This window comes from Acomys russatus, chromosome 4 (assembly GCF_903995435.1).
Source record: "Acomys russatus chromosome 4, mAcoRus1.1, whole genome shotgun sequence".
In the NCBI taxonomy this organism is placed as follows: domain Eukaryota; kingdom Metazoa; phylum Chordata; class Mammalia; order Rodentia; family Muridae; genus Acomys; species Acomys russatus.
Genome location: NC_067140.1, coordinates 29,248,824 through 29,269,364, shown reverse-complemented (window position 1 = coordinate 29,269,364; position 20,541 = coordinate 29,248,824). Strand labels below are relative to the sequence as shown.

General features: G+C 49.8%; 2 protein-coding genes across 2 annotated transcripts in view; both read left to right on the top strand.

Annotated features, from left to right (window-relative positions):
• The first annotated feature begins 1,712 nt into the window (after positions 1–1,712).
• On the top strand, positions 1,713–12,028 carry Nr1h3 (nuclear receptor subfamily 1 group H member 3). Its single transcript, XM_051144101.1, has 10 exons — positions 1,713–1,832; positions 2,933–3,012; positions 4,040–4,222; positions 4,710–4,976; positions 5,552–5,760; positions 5,860–6,039; positions 6,217–6,316; positions 10,524–10,637; positions 10,830–10,924; positions 11,358–12,028. Exons 2-10 carry the CDS (start codon positions 2,970–2,972, stop codon positions 11,502–11,504), a joined length of 1,338 nt encoding a protein of 445 aa, XP_051000058.1. The 5' UTR covers positions 1,713–1,832; positions 2,933–2,969; the 3' UTR covers positions 11,505–12,028.
• Positions 12,029–12,283: 255 nt separating this feature from the next.
• Madd (MAP kinase activating death domain) overlaps positions 12,284–20,541 on the top strand; it is a 41,942-nt gene continuing 33,684 nt past the window's right edge. The window contains exons 1-6 of the mRNA XM_051144099.1: positions 12,284–12,996; positions 16,797–16,939; positions 18,004–18,600; positions 18,982–19,285; positions 19,762–19,893; positions 20,252–20,365. Coding sequence (XP_051000056.1) covers positions 16,881–16,939; positions 18,004–18,600; positions 18,982–19,285; positions 19,762–19,893; positions 20,252–20,365 — 1,206 coding nt within the window. The 5' untranslated portion in view covers positions 12,284–12,996; positions 16,797–16,880. The remainder of the gene's footprint in view (positions 12,997–16,796; positions 16,940–18,003; positions 18,601–18,981; positions 19,286–19,761; positions 19,894–20,251; positions 20,366–20,541) is intronic.

The window sequence follows — 20,541 nt, the reverse complement described above, 5'->3', positions numbered from 1 at the left end:
CTGTCCCACGCCCACAACCCTGCTCACTCTTTTTTTTTTTTTTTTTTCTCCTCATTTCCTCTGTTTTCTTCCCTTGTGCCCAATTCCTCTCTGTTTCGGTCCCTCTGGCTGCTTGTCTGGTCCCTGTCCTATGCTTTAATGTGGACCCATGGGAATTGGAGTTCACGGCAAAACAGGAAGAGCCTGTGAGCAGGAAACTGGGAATGGGGCAGAGGGTGAACGGCCAGCAGTAACCTCAACTCCTGTTTCTCACATCTGAACTGACGCATCTGTAGACCTCTGCGGCTCAGCAACCCTGCTGACCACCAGCCCTGCCAACCACTAACCCTGGCTTCAGAGCTTTTCTTTCAGACCCGAGAATGCTCTGGACTCGAACACAGGAAGAACAAAAGATCAGAGCGCCTGGAGAAAGAACATCTGGCTTCTGATCTCAGCTTGGCCACTAACTGTGTGGTCTCAGTCTAGCGTCAGTGTGCTGTGTGCAATGGAGCCAGTTAACCTTTCTGCCTCCCTTTTAGAGCTGCTGTCAGGAACCAAAGCGATAGTGAGGGGTTTGTATATGGAAACAAAGATTTAAAGGGTCGACAGTGTACAGGCTCAAGGTGATGGGATGACAAACCACTAAAGGAATTGGGAGGGAATGGTAACCCCTGGCCATCCCTGAACGTTACTGTAGCCGGGTGTGGTGGTGCACACCTTTAATCCCGGCACTTGGGAGGCAGAGGCAGGTGGGTTGTTGTGAGTTTGAGGCCAGCCTTGTCTACAAAGCGAGTCCGGAACACCAAAGGCTACACAGAAAGACCCTGTCTCAGAAAAAAAAAAAAAGAGAACATTACTGTGACACTTTGTGCTGACTCTTATTCTCACATTGGTCTTATGTGGCAAAGCTATTATTATTGTTGTTATTGTTATTGTTTATTTTTAAAAATAGAAAGGTTCAGATTCTAACTTGCTCAGTCAAGCTCACACAGTCAGATGGGAGTAAAATTCAGCCAAGGAGTGTTTTCCCAGCAGAGACAATACCCTGGGTTTTTGGGTTCTGAATCCAGAACCCAAACAAGAAACGATTATGCTGAGTTCAAATGAACTCAAGCTAACAAGTATGGGCTAGAAGGGGGACATTGTTTGTTTGTTTACATATCATTCAACAAACAGAAACATAGTCTGCTGTGTTTCTTCTCTACGCTGCTGATCCCCTTGGGAGATTAGATCAATGAACCGTGATGTGTTCCTTCAGGGCTGAATCTTTTGTCCCAGGCAGCAAAGCAGGAAAGCCATGACTTTAGATTCTGTAGATCTCGACACCACCTCAGATGGGGCTGCTCCCAGATTCTTGGGAGGTCTATACTGGGAGGCGTGGGTGTAGGTGTGGGTGTGGCGTGGGGCTGGGTTGCTAGCATCTGCTTCTCTCCTCTCCCAGGCTTCCTTTTCCAGGCCTCTTCCTTTCTCTGTCCCCTGTCAGGGCACCCACACACAAACTCACTGGAAGGCCCAGCACCTGCCTGTCTTCAACCCTTGGAGTTCTCCCCGCTTGGCTCAGTCCTGGGGCTAGTGGGGAGAGCTTGGCGCCTTCCCAGAGGCAGAGGAGGAGGGAGGCTGGGAACACAGGCTGGGGCTTGGTGTCGCAATTCCGGGCCGTGCTGGGACCTTTGCTCCGCGAGGTGTCTATGGGGGGAGGGAGGAGGGAACGCTGACTCTAGAGGCTGCTGGAATTAGGGTGCGGGTGCCTGAGAAGCAGTCCTGTAAGAGCCAAGAGCCCCCAGGGTGAAGAGAGGAAGGAGAGAGATGGAACTGGGCCGGTCGGCGGGGAAGTGCGACAGTCTTGGTAGAGGGTAGGGGACAGGGTGGCGCCGGCTAAGGGGGTGGCCGGTTAGGGAGGAGTTAGCCTGGTGGGGAAGCTACCTCGTGGGCGGGGGCCTCAGGAGGTTCTGGACTCCGGGTCGCCAGTAGGAAGGACCCCTTGACAGTCGCTCCCCTCAGCTTTTTCCTACATTGCTGCTTCTGCCTGCCGGCCACTGTGTGCTCAGCTCTAGTCCGTGGCTGCCAGCTGCGGCCAGGTACTGCAACACCCTCTTCTCTCAGCAAGGGGGCTCCAGAGACTACGGAGCCAAAAAGTCTGGTGGCCTGGTGGTCTGCTCCACGACTGTGGCTGAGGGCTCTGTCCTTGCCTCTGGGTTGGGGAGGGATGGGATGGGAGGATGTTCTTGGGAAGGATCTCTGGGAGAAGTGAGGAATGACGCTAATAGTATCCCAGGGCAAGGGTAGAGTTTTACTAGGTCTCAGAAGAACTGGAGGGCTTCTGGTAGAGGAGACGATTCTTGGGACAAGAACTTTATTCTGAGACTTCAGAAATGTCAGAGAAAAGACTAAAAAGTAGACTCGTAGTGTGAACTTGGATCCAGTCTTGTGGTCCTGCCAACTTTGGCTCGCCCTACTGTTAGAGCAGAGGGAAGGACCCTCCATAGAGTCTGGATGGAAGTGGGTGCAGAGAAGGATAGAACACGGCCAAGAACTCAGGAGGCTACACTTGCCTGTACCATCTCCGCCTGTGTGGTGACTATGGGCAATTTCCTTCATCTCTTTGAACCTTAGTTTCCTTATCTCTAAAATGGATTTAAGAATAGTCCTGACAGGCTGGAGGTATACAGGTCAAAAGCAGACCTGGCCTGCATGAAGAACTGAGTTCAATCTCCAGAAATGAAAAAAAAAAAAAATTACACACACACACACACACACACACACACACACACACACACACACACACACACACACACTCCTGACTGCATACTGCATAGGGGTATAGTAAAGAAGGCTTTACAGGCTGACCCATGACAAGTAAATGTCAGTTGATGATGTGAGGACAGATAAAAGGCAGCACAGAAGGGAGCCAAGGCCTAGTTCTAGAAGAGTGTAACTTGGCTTATTCCCACAGGACTGTGTCTTGGTAATGACCAGGGCTCCAAGAAGGGATGTCCTTGTGGTTGGAGGCCCCAGTGCCTAGCGCTTCTCCTGGTAAGCTGTTCTATTCAAACCTTCTCCCTGAGCCCAGGCCTCTGGCTCCTCTCCTACCTCAGGAGTCAGTCCCTTTCGCACCCTCACCCAGCAGATCTAGTCTTGGAGTTGCTTGTCTCTTACTGGAACCCTTTGCCCTGGTTCAAGTGCTGGATGAGTGGTAGCCCCATGATGTCCTTGGTCTGGGTTTGCTTTTGAGGAGAGCTGACACAGTCCATACTTAGACGGCTCTAGCTTTGAGAATCTGTCTGACACCCTCCACCATCCCCAAGGAGACAAAGGGTAGCACCTTCATTTAAGATCTTTATGTGCTAGCTGGATGTAGTGGCACATGCCTTTAATCCCAGCACTAGGGAAGAAGAGGAGGCAGGCTCGAGGCCAGTCTGATCTACACAGCAAGTTTCAGGACAGCCAGGGCTACACAAAGAAACCTTGTCTCAAAAAAAAAAAAAAAAAAAAAAAAAAAAAAGTTCTTTCTTCTTTCCTTCCTTCCTTTCTTTTTTTTTTTTTTTTTTTTTGGTTTTTCTGAGACAGGGTTTCTCTGTGTAGCCGTGGCTATCCTGGACTTGCTTTGTAGACCAGTCTGACCTTGAATTTACAGAGATCTACTTGCCTCTGCCTCCTGAGTGCTGGGATTAAAGGTATGTGCCACCATGCCCAGCTGGGGAAAAAAATAAGTCAGTTGCAAAGAACTGCAACTGATGGTCCTAGATCCCACAGAACACTGGAATCTGAAGGCATGACTGGGGCTAGGCTGCCTTCTTTTCTTTTTTTTTTTTTTTTTTTCCTTTGAGATAGGGTTTTGCTGTGTAGCCCTGGCTACCCTGAAACTCACTTTGTAGACCAGGCTGACCTCCAACTCAGAGATCCATCTGCCTCTGCCTCCTGTGTGCCACCATGCCTGGCTAGCTTGACTGCCCTCTCACAGTATAGTTAAGTTTGTAGTTTCCCAGCCAAGACACTCGGGGATGCAGTCTGGATAGGGCCGGCACCTACACCTGTTCCCCTGTGCTTCTTTTGGGTTTAGACTCTGCAACAGCGTTGTGGAAGACAGAAACCCTAGATGCAAGAAACCAGGGAGTCAATGGCTGCGTTCTCAGGGAGGAAGCCAGAATGCCCCAATCAACTGGGGATGCTTTGAGGATGGGGTTGAAGGCAGCAGAGCCCACAGCTCTGCTCCCTAGGGCAGAGACCTTTCCAGAGCCTACAGGTAAGACTCACCTGGATTTGGAGAAGGTGGGGCTTCCTAGATCTGGGAAGGGAACCCTGGGGACCTTCGCCTTCTAATATCACAGTTAAGTCCAAACGATTTGGGCCAGTGACTTTGATGTGAATTTCGTCTGTGTCTTAGGTGTTTCTGAGCCTCAGTTTCATTGTTTGTTAATTGAAATTAACCCTTAAGAATCAATGCTTATAAAGAGCTCATATAGTACTTAGGACATAATAGTCCTTGGTAAAGGACAGCAATTATTTTGATAGATTAAGCCAGGCACTGTGGCATGTCCTGGTAATGCCAGCTACTCTGGAAGGTGAGGCAAGATCACTTGAGCACAGGAGTTCAAAGGGTACATATTGTGAGTCAGAGAGGGGTGTGTGTGTGTGTGTGTGTGTGTGTGTGTGTGTGTGGCGAAAATGGAGAGTGCCTGGCCAGGAGTGATGAAGGAAAGGAGGACATTAAGCCTTGTGTTTCTATCCAGAGCTTCGACCACAAAAGCGGAAAAAGGGGCCAGCCCCCAAAATGCTGGGGAATGAGCTGTGCAGTGTATGTGGCGACAAGGCCTCTGGCTTCCATTACAATGTGCTGAGCTGTGAGGGCTGCAAGGGCTTCTTCCGCCGCAGTGTCATCAAGGGAGCACGCTACGTTTGTCACAGTGGTGGCCACTGTCCCATGGACACCTACATGCGGCGGAAATGCCAGGAGTGTCGGCTTCAGAAATGCCGCCAGGCAGGCATGCGGGAGGAGTGTAAGTGTCTGGGACAGAAACTGGCAAGTGCTGATGGGAAAATATTGGTGTCCTGTTGTGAAGGCAGACAGATGTTCACCCCTGCAGGGATCTCCTGAGTGTGGATTAAAACTTCCTTATCCAAGCCCAGTGGTGGTGGTGGTGGTGCTGGTGGTGCTGGTGCTGGTGCTGGTGGTGGTGTACGCCTTTAATCCCAACACTTGGGAGGCAGAGGAAGTAGGATCTCTTGAGTTCAAGGCCAGCCTGTCTACATAGTGAATTCCAGAAACCCTGTCTTGAAAAACCAGAACCAAACAAACAAACGAACACCTTCCTTATCCAGGCATAGTGGCAGACACTTTAAGTCCCAGCACGCAGGAGATAGAAGTGGATCTCGACGAGTTCAAGGCCAGTTCAGGATAACCAAGAGCTACATACTGAGACCCTATCTTGGGGGAAAAAAAAAATAAAACAAACAATGTCCTTGTTTTTACACACATTTTGTTCCTGGGGCATCAAACCATCCCTTCTACCCCATCTCTGCTTCTTGTTCACCCCTGTCCCACTTCCTACCTCACACCCGGCCTTGTCTCTAGGTGTCCTGTCAGAAGAACAGATCCGACTGAAGAAGCTGAAGCGGCAGGAAGAAGAACAGGCTCAGGCCACACTGGTGTCCCCAAGGGTTTCCACACCTCCCCAAGTCCTGCCACAGCTCAGCCCAGAGCAACTGGGCATGATTGAGAAGCTGGTGGCCGCCCAGCAGCAGTGTAACAAGCGCTCCTTTTCTGACCGACTGCGAGTCACGGTACTTGCTGACCTGGGGAGAGGCGGCTCTACCTGAAGCATCAGCTAACTTCTTGACCAACAGCAATTTACCTTTTCCTTCCTTGCCAACCCTGGGTAGCCATGGCCCATCACACCCGACCCTCAGAGCCGGGAAGCCCGTCAGCAGCGCTTTGCCCACTTTACTGAGTTGGCCATCGTGTCAGTGCAGGAGATTGTTGACTTTGCCAAGCAACTCCCCGGCTTTCTGCAGCTCAGCAGGGAGGACCAGATCGCCTTGCTGAAGACCTCTGCGATCGAGGTGGCTGGAAAGGGGATGGGATGAAGGGAGAGCCAGAGTAGGATTTTCTATAGGGGACCTCCAGAAATCCAGTTTGGAGAGTCCAAGCCATTGGGAAAGGGAATCCACCTCCTTTCAAGGGCCACGTGCCAAGACCAGCCCCTTCATCCCCGTCTGAAAGCTGCTGCTTGTGTGCAGGTGATGCTTCTGGAGACGTCACGGAGGTACAACCCTGGCAGCGAGAGCATCACCTTCCTCAAGGACTTCAGTTACAACCGGGAAGACTTTGCCAAAGCAGGTGAGATGTGAGATGGCCAGGGAGCTTGCGCCTTGCATCATGGCGCCCATCATGATTGGAGAGCCATGGGTCTAAGCTTCTGGGGCTTATACAGTGAAGATGCCACTTGTTTTTCCAAGAGAGAGTTTGGGATGTTGATCGGCCACTTAAGCCACTCCAAACAGAAGCACCCACTGATGTGCCTGAGGAGTTTATGCAAGCATCTCCTTGGAGGAGACCAGGCAAGGCAGAGCAGTGGCCTTTATCCTTGCTTTAGCCAGGATGTGCTAATCTGCACTGTGCTTGTGCTTAACATTTGAAAATTTTGTGTAGCTAGAAGAAAAAAACTGAAAACTACCATATCAGGCCTTTTATCAGACAAAAGGCAAGAAACCTTTTTCACATAATGCTCTTTAAGGATCATGCAGGTCCGTTTGACCCTTACTCTCCGTCTCTCTTCCTGATGACTTGTAGAAGCAGAGCTGACGCATGACAAACATGCAGAAGAGGAGGGCTGTAGCATCAAATCCAGGCTTCCCCCTGAGAACTGGTTGGAATTGGTGCTGGGTTCTGATGCCTGCTTAGCACTAGGCAGAACGGGTTTCTCTCAGTCAGCAGTTAGTCATGTGCGTGAGACTGGGGCTTGGAGAGGATAGAAGTCTGGAGAAGACTGAGGAGTTTGGCAGCTGAGAGAGGAGGCTGTGAAATGCGGCTAATGCTGTGACTGTTCTCAGGGCTGGTAGGTCCTGGGTTCCAGGCCAGAGTTCAGAAAGCTTTCACTGGCATCGGGTGACTCAGGCCAACCCATGAGTTTCTTGTTCCCATATGTCTTTCTAGGAAGGCCTCTCTTAATTGCAAGGAAGGGCAAGGCTCTGTCAGCCCCTCTTGCATTTCTTTTTTCTTCTTCTTCTTCGTCTTTTTTTTTTTTTTTTCTCGAGGCAGAGTTTCTCTGTGTAGCCTTGGCTGTCCTGGACTCATTTTGTAGACCAGGCTGGCCTCAAACTAACAATGATCCGTCTACCTCTGCCTCCCGAGTGCTGGGATTAAAGACGTGCACCACCACACACGGCTCCCTCTTGTGTTTCTTTGTTTTCTGAATATCTGGCCTCCTAGTGGGCAATGTGATGGCTCTGGCCACACTTAAAACCCATCCCACTCCTCTTTTCTACCAAACCCCTTTCCCTTGAATGGTTGCCATCTCAGACTTTCTTAACCCTCACCTCTGTGAGAACACTCTCTTTCTTAGACCCTTCCTGCTCCTTCAGCATTTGTGGACTTGTGTTAGCTGAATCTGTACCTATTTGTAAGATTTCTTTATTTAAGCAGCTTTGATGTCATCATGTTTTTCATTTTATCAGTGTGTTCTTGAAAAAAAAAAGAACAGAAGGCTTTTGTTTTGTTTTGTTTTTTTCTTTTTCTCTTTTTAACCATCTTTAAAAAAAAGAAAAAGGTTGTCTATCTTGTTTTCTCTCTCTCTCTCACTTTTATTTTTGGGTCCTCTGTTTCCTTCCCTAGAGGCTCTGCTTTGTCGAGTCTCTGTTCATTCCACTCCCGTATGTTGTGCACAGTGGCTGACTAACGAGCTGAGCCGGTCTCATTTGAGGGTTTCATCCAGCAAGCATTAGCAGACGCTCATGGGAGCACAGCCCCACTCTAGATGTTTCTCTTTTTCTTTGTATGAAGGGACTTTTTAGCATACTTTGAAGCTTAAAATTCCATCAAGAAATGCTTTATAAAATGAAGCGTGCCTATTGAATAGATCTACACACTTGATAGACATCAGGGTGAAAATACAGGAAGTGACTCATCAAGAAACCTCAAGTGGAAGAGTATAGCAGATGGTTGCTAAAGGAAATCTGAGAAAGCCTAGAAAACAGTGTTGGGTAGAGACATTGACAATGTGGATGGAAAAAGTGTTCACCGGGCATCTAGGCTGCAGGTCACGGCGTTGCATGCTCCTTGTCTTCTCTGCAAGAAGATTGGTCTATTATTGTTGGGTTTTGTTGTTTTGTTTTAAATTGGGAGACAAATGTCCACAGGATGGGGGTGGTGGTGCACATCTGAAATCCCTGTGCTGAGGAGCAGGTAGAGACAGAAGAATCTCTGGGGCTCGCTAGCCAGCTACTCTAGATGAAATGGCTTGCTCCAAGTTTAGTGAGAGACTGTCTCTCAAAAAGCTAAGGTGAATGTGAGTGTGGTGGCACACCCCTTTAATCCCAGCACTCAGGAGGCAGAGGCAGGTGGATCTCTGTAGGTTGAGGCCAGCCTGGTCTACAAAGGAATCCAGGACAGCAAGGGCTACACAGAGAGACCCTGTCTCAAAAATCAAACAAGAGAGAAAGATACCCAATGTAGGCTTCTGGCTTCCACATGTGCACGAATGGGCAAGTGTACCCCGTCCCCATGTATGTGTACACACACACACACACACAAACACACATACACACAAGTTCAAGGCCATCCTCGGCCACATAGGGAGTATAAGGCTAGTCTGGGGTTATATGAGATCTTGTCACAAAAAAAACAGGAATGAAAACAAAACAAAAATAACCACTCCAAACCCCAAAACAAAAATCAAAAGAGAAACCAGGTATGGTGGCACACCCTTTTAACCCCAGCATTTGGGAGGCAGAGGCAGGCATATCTCTTTGAGTTCTAGGACAACCTGCTCTATATAGTGAGGTCTAGGACAGCCAAGGGCTATGTTAGGAGACCCTGTCTCACAAAAAGAAAAGAAAGGTGTGGGGGGGAGGCAGACAGAGAAGTCAACTGAGGGGAATATTATTATAAGAAGTTTATGAGGTAGATATTATTTTTAAATTTTTATTATTTTGGGTTTTCGAGACAGGGTTTCTCTGTGTAGCCTTGGCTGTCCTGGATTTGCTTTGTAGACCAGGCTGGCATTGAACTCACAGCGATAGCTTGTCTCTGCCTCCCAAATGCTGGGATTAAAGGCGTGCGCCACCATGCCCGGCTTGAGGTAGATATTATTATCTCTATATTACAGATGGGGATTCTAGGGCCCAAGAAGGTTAAATATTTTGCTTCAAGTCATCTAACTTAGCCCTTGGTAGATTCAGGGGAGTCAACTGCTGACAGTCTTGAGCCTCAGTCCACACCCTCAGCCACATTGTTGTATTCTCTTCAGGGTTTGATGTATCAGCTATAACTTTAGTGATCAGATAAGGCCATTTGCCAGGCAAAAAAGGATTTCTTTATAAGGAGAAGTAAGAGATACCTATATTTTTAGAAATGTGGCACTCTTGAGAATCTTAATATATATATATATATGTATTTTCCCCCCTGTGTAGCCTTGGCTGTTCTGGACTCACTTTGTAGACCAGGTTGGCCTTGAACTCAGAGATCTGCCTGCCTCTGCCTTCCTATGTGCTATGATTAAAGGTATATACCGCCACACCCAGCTCTATAATTGTTATTTAATCAACTTTTTGTTTGTTTGTTGTTTGGGACAGGGTTTCTCTCTGTAGCCCTGGCTGTCCTGGAACTCACTCTGTAGATCAGGCTGGTCTTGAACTCATCAATCCACCTGCTGGGATTGCAGTCGTGTGCCACCACCACCTGTCCTAATTGAACCCTTTTTATACATCAGACATTGCGCTAAGCCTTCTGCATACTTTGCCATATAACCACCTTTGTTACTCTTCTCAATTCCACGACAAAATGCCTTCCAAAGACAACTTAAAAAAGGAAGGGCATCAGTGCTTCTGGTATGAGGGTATAGTCCACCCTGGGGTTAAGGAGTGGCAGCAAAAGATGTAGGCGGTCGCATGGGATTCACAGTCAGGAAGCAGAGACAGATGGATGCGAGTACTCACCTTCCTTTTTATTCAGTCCCTCACAGACATGCCTAGAGCTTTGTCTCCTAAGTGATTATAGAGTTTTGTCAAGTGGACCATCAAGTACCCATCACGACAGGATTTGGGGGGTTTTTGCTTTGTTTTGTTTTGAGACAGGACCTTGCTATGCGGCCCAAAGTGGCTTGGAACTTGGACTCCTCTTTCAGTTACATTCATGTGCCACCATGCCAGCACACTAGCTCTGATAGATTCAGCTGCGTTCCACAGAGGCTTCGGGATGTTTAGATGGTTGTTCTTGCATGGCAGTAACCTAGTGGTCCGTTAGCGACTTCTTAGCAGTTCCCCACACTGAGATGGAGGATGCTCTCCCCGCTCCTGCCACACCCTTAGCCTCCCTCCACCTTCCCCAGGGCTTCAGGTGGAGTTTATCAACTCCATCTTTGAGTTCTCCAGAGCCATGAACGAACTGCAACTCAACGATGCCGAGTTTGCCTTGCTCATTGCCATCAGCATCTTCTCTGCAGGTGTGGAGGAGGGGGCCACAGGGAGACTGAGTGAGAGACTTAACCCCCCCCCCCCCCCGGGGAGGGCTGCAGCCTCTATAGTGGCTGAGAGAGGCTGGGCGGGGACATGTCCCTATGAGGGAGTTGTGATTTGGGGTATGGAACCAAGACCTTGGGCCACAGCTGCTCCTCAATTCTGTTGGTGATCTACAGACCGGCCCAACGTGCAGGACCAGCTCCAAGTAGAAAGGCTACAACACACGTACGTGGAGGCCCTGCATGCCTATGTCTCCATCAACCACCCCCATGTGAGTATCCGGCCCCCCTATACCTCCATTCTTCCCCCCCTCCCCGCACCCTCTTCTTCTGCTCTTCAGACCCATTTTCTTTTCTTGGTTTTTCAAGACAGGGTTTCTCTGTGTAGCCTTGACAGTTCCTGGCTGGCCTCAAAATTCACAGTGATCCACCTGCCTCTGCCTCCCAAGTGCTGGGATCAAAGGCATGCGCCACTGCTGCCTAGCCAGGCCCATTTTCTGTTTTTGTTTTGTTTTTTCGAGACAGGGTTTCTCTGTGTTAGCCTTGGCTGTCCTGGACTTGCTTTGTAGACCAGGCTGGCCTCCCGAACTCACATCGATCTGCCTGCCTCTGCCTCCCAAGTGCTGGGATTAAAGGCGTGTGCCACCACGCCCGGCACAGGCCCACTTTCTGATACCCACTTTAGACTTCCTCCCCCACCCCTAGGACCAGCTGATGTTCCCACGGATGCTAATGAAGTTGGTGAGCCTCCGGACTTTGAGCAGTGTCCATTCAGAACAAGTGTTTGCACTTCGCCTGCAGGACAAAAAGCTCCCGCCACTGCTGTCTGAGATCTGGGATGTCCACGAATGACTGCTCTTCCTCTGCATCCTCTGTGCTCTGGACCACATGGCTCAGGCTTACCGACTGCTTCCTAGAGGTGGAGCAGACTGAGAACTGGGTGGAGGAGATCCTCGCATGGCATTAAGGGAGGGTCAAAGGGTTGGGTATTTTGTGGCTGCTGGGCAGTTGGGGGACCTGCTAATGTGGCACACCCTCTGAAGACCTTGTTGACCCAACCAAATAAACTAGCCAGAAGGGCCACTTTGCACAGGGCTCTTCAGGGCCCTGCCCATCCTGCCTCTACCACTTCCTGTTTTTCCTCACAGGGCCCCAGAGAAATTCTTCACTATCACTCTTGTGGCTTGGCTATAAATGCCCCAGGGCTGCTTCACCAATAGATCTGGCACTTGAAACAGGAAGGCCAAGATGAATATAGAACTAGGGAAACACATTTCTGGATCAAGGGTAGGGGTGCTGCCCTAGTGGAGGAAGCCTGTGTCAGTTATGATCGGGCTCAAGGCCCAGAGGAGAGGGGCAAATCAGAGGTGACAGCTTTTGTTCCCTAGGCTCACGGGTAAGGGAGATGCTTAGGCTCAGGCTCACCTTCCCCTTTAATGGTCCAGGAGGAACAGGTGCTCTTTCTGTGGTGGGAGGAGTTGGAGCTTCAGCAATAACTCAGCGGTGCACGTCATGTGTGTGTATAAATGTCTTTTTTTTTTTTTTTTTTTTTTTATCCCCATTGGCATCTGAAAAAGAGTACAGCCTTAAAGACCCAGGGCCGGGTAATAATTCCCTTCGAGCCCGGGGCCCTATGGACTTGAAGAAAAGTTCTTGGAGGCCAGTAAAGAACGAGCAGTGTTTGAGTTGTCAAAAGGACTGGACTCCATTTCCCAGAGGGCATCGCGGCACCGTCCTGGTTCTCCCTACCTTTGGTGTAGGTGATACTCGGGAAGCGCCAGCCAGACGTGCCCCCGCTATCCGAATTGGTAGATTCCACCGTCAGACTAGATGGCTTTCCAGCCTAGGCGGCTGGGCACGTCCAAACTGCGTGCAGGGGGACCAAGATGAGGTGTAGAGAAACTGTCAGAAAACCATAGGGGCAGTTTAGCCTGAGAACCACTTTTAGATCAACCACCGTTTCGTCAAGACGGGCTCTACAACCAAATCGAATTAAAAATTCTTTGAGCAACCAAAACAAAATGTATTCCTTTGGATTCTCCCCTTGACACCTACCCGCACTGGGCTGGCCCAGTGCTTCCCACCGCGTTCCCACTCCCACACCGATAGGTGTGTGCGTAGCTGTCTTCTTCACTGCGCTCCGCTTGGTACAGCCGTGCCCCCCGGGCGGCGAATGGTACGGCCCCAGCCCCCTCAGCCTCCCCCTCCTGCAGCAAGTCTGAGTGGTACGCGCCCCCCGGTGCAGACGCGGAACTGGTGCCCGCTCGCCGTGCCGCCGGGCTAGGAAGCGACGTGCGCTCCTCGGCCGGGAGATGTCGGGAGGGCCTGGCAGGTCCCTCCCAGAGTAAGTAGGGGAGCGGGTGCCATCCGGAGCCCTCTGTGGGTCTTTGAGGGGAAGCGGCTCCTGGAGGAAAGGGTCTCTGAGGCGGCTCTGAAGGAGCGAGAGCGAGGGGGCGTGGAGCCTGCCGAGAAAGTGAGGCGGGGGTCGAGGCGGGGCGCTCGCGCCGCGTAAGGGCTGCGGGACCGCGGCGCGGGTTCCCGGGTGGGGGCGAGGAGCTGTCCAGCAGGTGAGGGGGCGGGCAGAGCTGTCCAGCCCCGGGCCGGAGGAAGGCACCAGCGCCTGGTGCGTGCGCGTGTGCGCGTGCGTGCGCACGCCTTATTTTTGATTAGCGTTTGGAGAACCAGGTTTGGCTCTCTAATATGTACATATACATTTACGTTTCAACCTCCAATGTTGGCTTGCTGAAGACTAGGCGCACCATTTCATCATTTGCTGCCACAGCTCCCTTTCCCATCCTTTGGCCGCCCAGTTCTTCCTCGTACTCTCTCCTTCCTCGGTCCTCACCATCGCTGGCTTCACTGCTCCAGTTCTCCCCCAACACTGGACCAGTTTGCTGATGAGCTTGCAAGGTCACTGCCTGGGGAGGAGGAGGAAGGAGAGGAAACCTCCCGTTGTGCTCACGTCAGCAAAGATGTCATATTGTCCTTGGGTCGGATTCCTGTGGCTTTTACTATGAGATCCTGCCCCATGACCATTGTAGGCTTAAAAGGCATAGGTTACCTAAAAGTCTGTGGATCCTTCGTGTGGGTGGTGATGTAGGATTGTAGCAGAAAGGGATGGATTTAGAGATTTGGACTACATCGGGACTGGAGCTAGGGGCTTTACGTTAGTAAATAAGATTGAGGCAAGAGGCAGTCTCAGCCTGGTTGGTTATGAAGACTGTATGAGTTACAGGCCGTGTTAGAGGGTTCAGAGTCTGTGGAGGGGGGCAGACAGGGAGAACAGCGTGTGTTACCTCAGTAGCCTGAATATCTGAAGTCAGTAGCTATTGATGGGATAGAAACTGAGGCTAAAAATATATTCCACCACTGCTAGCCAGCATAGTCCGAAGATCTTGGGATCTTGCCGCTCTGAAAGGAGACGAAAGCTATAGAATATGGCAGTTGACTTGAATTTGGAGAGGGGCTTCATCTCACCAGATACTAGAGAGAAGCCCCTGGAACTAATTTGCTAGTAAGAGAAAGCATCTTCACCCACTTTTGAGATTTTAGCCAGAAGATCTTTTGCCTTTCAGTGGCTTTTGTTTTTGTTTTTTGTTTTAATTTAATTTTATTAATTTATTCTTATTACATCTCAATGGTTATCCCATCCCTTGTATCCTCCCATTCTTCCCTCCCTCCCATTTTCCCCTTACTCCCCTCCCCTATGACTGTGACTAAGGGGGATTTCCTCCCCCTTTATATGCTCATAGGGTATCAAGTCTCTTCTTGGTAACCTGCTATCCTTCCTCTGAGTGCCACCAGGTCTCCCCATCCGGGGGACATGGTCAAATATGATGCACCAGAGTAAGTGTGAAAGTCAGACCTCACTCTCCACTCAACTGTAGAGAATGTCCTGTCCATTGGCTAGATCTGGGTAGGAATGTTTTTGTTTTTTGAGACAAGGTCTCTCTGTGTAGCCTTGACTACCCTTGACTCACTTTGTAGACCAGGCTGGCCTCGAACTCACAGCAATCCACCTGCCTCTGCCTTCCAAGTGCCGGGATTAAAGGCGTGCGCGCCACCACCGCCTGGTGCTTTTCAGTGTCAACCTGTATTTAAAGACTCAGCCTACAACTTTGGTCCTATAAATTCTGTTTTATGGGTTGTTGCTGTAAATAGGTCTTGTTTATAGCTAGATATTTCTGTACAGAACACAGGATGGCTTTTACCTGTGACCCATTTCATAGCTTCATTTCTCTCAGGAGGAGGGGAGCTCAGCTCTATGAGGGTGCCCCACTCCTGCAGTATGCTCATACCAATGTTGGTTGGGAGAACCACCAGATTGTTTGGGATTATTAAGAGTGATGAACCTCAGAGATGACTGAATGTGTGACATGCTCAGGAACTTGGTGGTGAAGAGCTATTTCTATTAAAAGCCACAGTGGGATTAAAACACGCACACAGTTCAACACAGACAGAAGTGAAGATAGCCTGACTCTTAGTGGGTGCCACCCACGGAATAGGTGTTTCCAGGGTTAACGGCAATGGAAGGCTGTGGCCCACGGCTGACTTTGGAGTAGCAGCTGCTAGCACTTGGTCACCAAGAAGGGGAGGGGCAGTGGCTCTGCTATAAATAGTTCTGGGAGCCAGAGTCGCTATGGAGACAAAAGTGAATCCTATTACCTACCTATGGGTCCTCTATTGGGAGCAAGCAGGGAAGAGGGACCAGTATTTTGAGGACACCAGAGGTATTGTAAACATGTCTTGTTTGTGGATAGAGGAGAGAGAGAGAAAAAGCTTGCTATTTAAATCAAGTAGTACCCTCAGGATTACAGGAAGCATCTTTGTCTGTAGTATGGGAGTGTACATAGCAAATGAGGTGTGTGTGTGTGTGTGTGTGTGTGTGTGTGTGTGTGTGTACACAGTCATCAAGGTCTCACTGTGACCATAGAGGCAAAACCTTGGAGCACTGGAATTACCCTCTACTGTAGTGAAACATTTTACTCAGAAGTACATGAAAATCTAATAGGAACTATAGATCCATATTTGTTTATTTTGTGCACCTGCGTGCCTGAGCATGTGTATGTGCACCCCATGATGCAGCACTGAGAAGAGTGACAGTTCCCCGGAACTAGAGATCCATGCAGTTATGGGCCACCCAGCATGGGTACTCGGAGCTCAACCTAGGTCTTCTGGAAGAGCCACGGCGTAGTGCGTCTAACTGCTGAACCATTTCTTTGCCCCCCACCCCCAGAAAACAATCGATTTTTAATACGTTTAGAATTCCCCTTGACCACTTCCCCTGTCCCTGCAGAAACCTTCAAATTTTCTGTCCCTCTTCATAATCCCTGCAAGATAAAGAAAGATCAGGCCTCCTGGGAAGGCATTGTATTACTGACTCTGAGCCCAAGACCAGAATAGACCAGAGCTATCAGTTCAGCACCAAGGGCAGAGGTAGTAGTAGCAGTAACCGCTGGTCCCCTTTCTACCTTAAAGTGAGAAAACTAGTTAGCAATGAGACAGTTGGGGCATGGTCAGTCTTCATGTGAAATCACATGAGCCAGAGCATCCAGCTGTTGTTGCTGTCTGTGTGCAATTAACCGGAAAGTCTATATGATAGTCACACACCAAGCTGGATGCTGCTCAGTGAGGCAGAGTAATTGGGTTCCCAGCTGGACAGAAAAGCACAGACCCGTGCTGCTTAGAGTCTGGTTTGATCTTGATCACCCCTAGAGTAGTCCTGAACGTGACTGTTGTTGTTGTTGTTATCGTTATCTTAATTATTTAGTCTAGATTGGACTGTCTAGGTCTGTTTTTTCAAAAACAGAGCCCGGAAATGTGGCTGGAATTGAGCTAGTTAGTAGTCTTCAATTCGCCTTCCTTCTCTTTTGCGGCGCTAAGGATTGAAACCAGGGCCTTGTACACACTAAATAAGTGCTAGACCACTAAGCTACACCCACAGCTCCCATCCTACTTGAAATTTGACTCTGGAAACCCATAAACCCAGACAGCCACCAGGCCAAGCAAGTGTCGGGTTCTATAGTGAGTACTGAAGTGGAAGGCCTGACCTCTGCCCCTTTGCTGCGATGACACCAAGAAGCATGGCTCCCGCAGGCACAGCAGTGGGTATTTATCAGCACTTTTCCCCTATTGAATTTTCAGATTATATCAGAACTCCTCCTGGGAACACTGACTCCTTGCTTAGTGCCCTCAAGTTTCTCTGCGATGAACTGGTGAATCGGAACCATGGTGCAAAAGAAGTTCTGCCCTCGGTTGCTTGACTATCTAGTGATCGTAGGGGCGAGGTAACCAAGGGCACTGATGGATGCCTTGCTCTCTGGGGTGGCCGCAGTGTCCTGTTATTTCCCAGACCTGTTATTTCTCCTCATGTTGTTTTGCGTATCTCATTCTTTCTTACGTTTTCTCCTGATGGGAGCGTTGGTGTTGGTAGGGAAAGGCGTACAGCTGGGTGGTGTAAGACTATCGGTCTGCACAGAGACGGTAGAATTCAGTTTTGTTTTGTTTAAAGGCAAGGTTTCTCTGTGTCACCCTGGCTGACCTAGAACTTGCTGTGTAGACCAGGCTGGCCTCGAACCTTCCTCTGTCTGGTACTAAAGGCATACACCACCACATTCAGCTCAAAACTCAGCTTGTTTGTTTGTTTGTTTTTTTTGAGACAGGGTCTCTCTGTGTAGCCTTGGCTGTCCTGGACTCGCTTTGTAGACCAGGCTGTCCTCGAACTCACAGTCATCCACCTGCCTCTGCCTCCCGAGTGCTGGGATTTAAGGCGTGCGCCACCACCGCCCAGCTTAAAACTCAGCTTTTAACTCACACCTTTGGGTAGATGAAATGGCTCAGTGGGTAATGGTGCTGCCACCAGGTGCAGTGACCTGAATTAAATCCCTGGACCTACAGGGTACCCTCTGACTGCCACTTTATGTCCTGCACCATGCATGCTGCCTCTCATAAGTAAATACAAACCGAATTATTTTAGCTTTGTAATTTTGAGCAAATATACTCTTTATAGCCAAGTTTTCATAGTTTGTAAAAAAAAAAAAAAAAAAAAAAGGGAAAGAACACCGTACTCCTATCTGCATATATATTCTTATGGTAATTTTTTTAGCTAAGGTACTTTGAAAGATGCCAATGATCTTTAGGTGCTAGGGATGATATTCTTGTGGAACCTTTCAGGGTAGCGTCTTCTTTGTGGCAGTGCAGACTTCACTCTGTCTGCCAGTTAAAACCTGGCAAGACATCCAAGGTCCTGTGATCAGCTTGCTCTGTCCTAAAGGATCTCTGAGTTTATGTGTTGAGTGGGGCGGGGGGCTATACACTTTTGGACTGCTGACTGGGTCTTTCTGTCCTTCAGGCACCCAAGCAGTGATAGCGTGGCTCAGACCCCCGAACTGCTGCGGCGGTACCCACTGGAGGATCACCCTGAGTTCCCCCTGCCCCCAGACGTGGTGTTCTTCTGCCAGCCAGAGGGATGTCTGAGTGTGCGGCAGCGGCGCATGAGCCTTCGAGATGATACCTCTTTTGTCTTCACCCTAACCGATAAGGACACTGGAGTCACCCGCTATGGCATCTGCGTTAACTTCTACCGCTCTTTCCAAAAGCGAATGCCGAAGGAAAAAGTGGAAAGTGGAGCAGGCCCCCGCGGGAAGGAAGGAACCCAGGCCCCCTGTGCCTCAGAAGAGGCTGCCACCGAGAGCTCAGAGAGCGGCTCAGCCTTGCAGCCTCCTAGCGCTGACTCCACACCCGATGTGAACCAGTCTCCTCGGGGCAAGCGCAGGGCCAAGGCCAGCAGCCGCTCCCGCAACAGCACCCTGACATCGCTGTGCGTGCTTAGCCACTACCCTTTCTTCTCTACCTTCAGGGAGTGTCTGTATACTCTCAAACGTCTGGTAGACTGCTGTAGCGAGCGGCTGCTAGGCAAGAAACTCAGCATCCCTCGGGGTGTGCAAAGGTATGGTTTGCTGCTTATGTGGGGGCGGGGGGAAAGGGGACCCATTCAAACATTGATAGGATTAGTCTGTGAGAGGATAAGAAATTTCCTGTACGGCCTGTGCTCCTTTAGGACTGTTTAAACAGTCGAGTCCTAATCCAAAGACTGCTGAGAATCGAAGAAATGCTGAGGAGGTTGATGTGGACATGACGTTGAGTTCTATCACGTGTCCCTTTCTGTACCTGTTTTTGTCATCATAGATACCCTGTGGTCCCATCTGAGCTTAGAGAGCTGGCTTTCCTAGCAATACTCCTCTTCCAGTTATGACTGTGGTTAGGTTGGGTTTCAGCGGTATCAGCCGCTAAGACTCCGGCTCCTGAGTCTTGCCGGTGCCTTCCTCAGGGACACCATGTGGCGAATCTTTACCGGGTCGCTGCTGGTGGAGGAGAAGTCCAGTGCCCTTCTGCACGACCTTCGAGAGATTGAGGCCTGGATCTATCGGTTGTTGCGCTCCCCGGTACCCATCTCTGGGCAGAAGCGAGTGGACATCGAGGTTCTACCCCAGGAACTGCAGCCAGCCCTGACGTTTGCCCTTCCAGACCCTTCTCGATTCACCCTAGTAGATTTCCCGCTTCACCTTCCCTTAGAACTGCTGGGCGTGGATGCTTGTCTTCAGGTGCTAACCTGCATCCTGTTGGAGCACAAGGTGAGAGGGCCAGCTGTGTAGAGCTTTCTAGGGAGAGAGCGGTGCAAGCCGCTGGGAGCTGGGTCACGCGTCTGCCGAGAACAAGGCTGGTGTCCTTTTCCTCGTTTCATTGCCAGGAGGTGGTGTGATGGTGGGTAGACAGCAGGTACTTGGTAGATGTGAGTTGAATTACGGTGCCTATGTCCATGCAGAATGCTTAGTCGAGTTAGACTGATCTCATCCTCCAGGGAGATCAGTGTGTAGTCCTAGGATAGGGAGTGGCAGAACTAAGAAGGTGGAGAGGTTCATGGGAGGATTGCTACAGTGTTTGGGTTGGAAGGCGACTGACAGGGCAGGGACTGGAGCCCTGGCGATTGCTGAGGTAAGCTGCAGCCGTACCTGAAATGAAATGGGAGTGCTGGGAGCTGTTTCCTGGTAACCCTTGTTTTTACGCCGCCGCCGCCGCCGCCAAGTGACTTGTGGCATGGCCGTGGCAGGTGGTGCTTCAGTCTCGAGACTACAATGCGCTCTCCATGTCCGTGATGGCGTTTGTGGCAATGATCTACCCGCTGGAGTACATGTTCCCTGTCATCCCGCTGCTGCCCACCTGCATGGCATCGGCAGAGCAGGTGAGTCTCCAGGTGGGAGCTGTCAATCACTGCTGGTCCTGGACCGCTTGTAATGTACCAGTCTGAAATTTTGGATGGATTCGAACTGGTTCTATAGTAAAATTATATTACTTGTAGTTTTTGTTTGTTACCGTTAGTGATTGTAGACCCCTTGCTGTGACACCGTAGGTGTTAGCATACTGAAATGCATCGCCACCTTTCTCAAATCTGAAAAATTGTAACTTTCACAAGACGTCTAGCTGCAAGTGTTTTGGGAAAGCAGTTGTCTGAATTTTCTTACCTGGGGAAATTCTGGCTTGATGAAGTGCTCACAATAGGCCTCGTCTTCCTGTCTTATCATCTCTGATCTTTTCCACAGCTACTCTTGGCTCCGACCCCTTACATCATTGGAGTCCCTGCCAGCTTCTTCCTCTACAAGCTAGACTTCAAAATGCCTGATGACGTGTGGCTGGTGGATCTGGACAGCAGCAGGGTGAGTGAGGGAGGCCCGAGGCCGAGGCAGCAATAGGATCATGTTCTAAACCCAGTCCTGTCATAACCATTTTTTCTGGATTATTTCTACGGCAACACTCATTAAAACAAATTTTTTTTTTCTAATGCTGCTTTGACTTTATTGGGCCCTTGGTTATAGAGTTTAGTCTTGCCAAA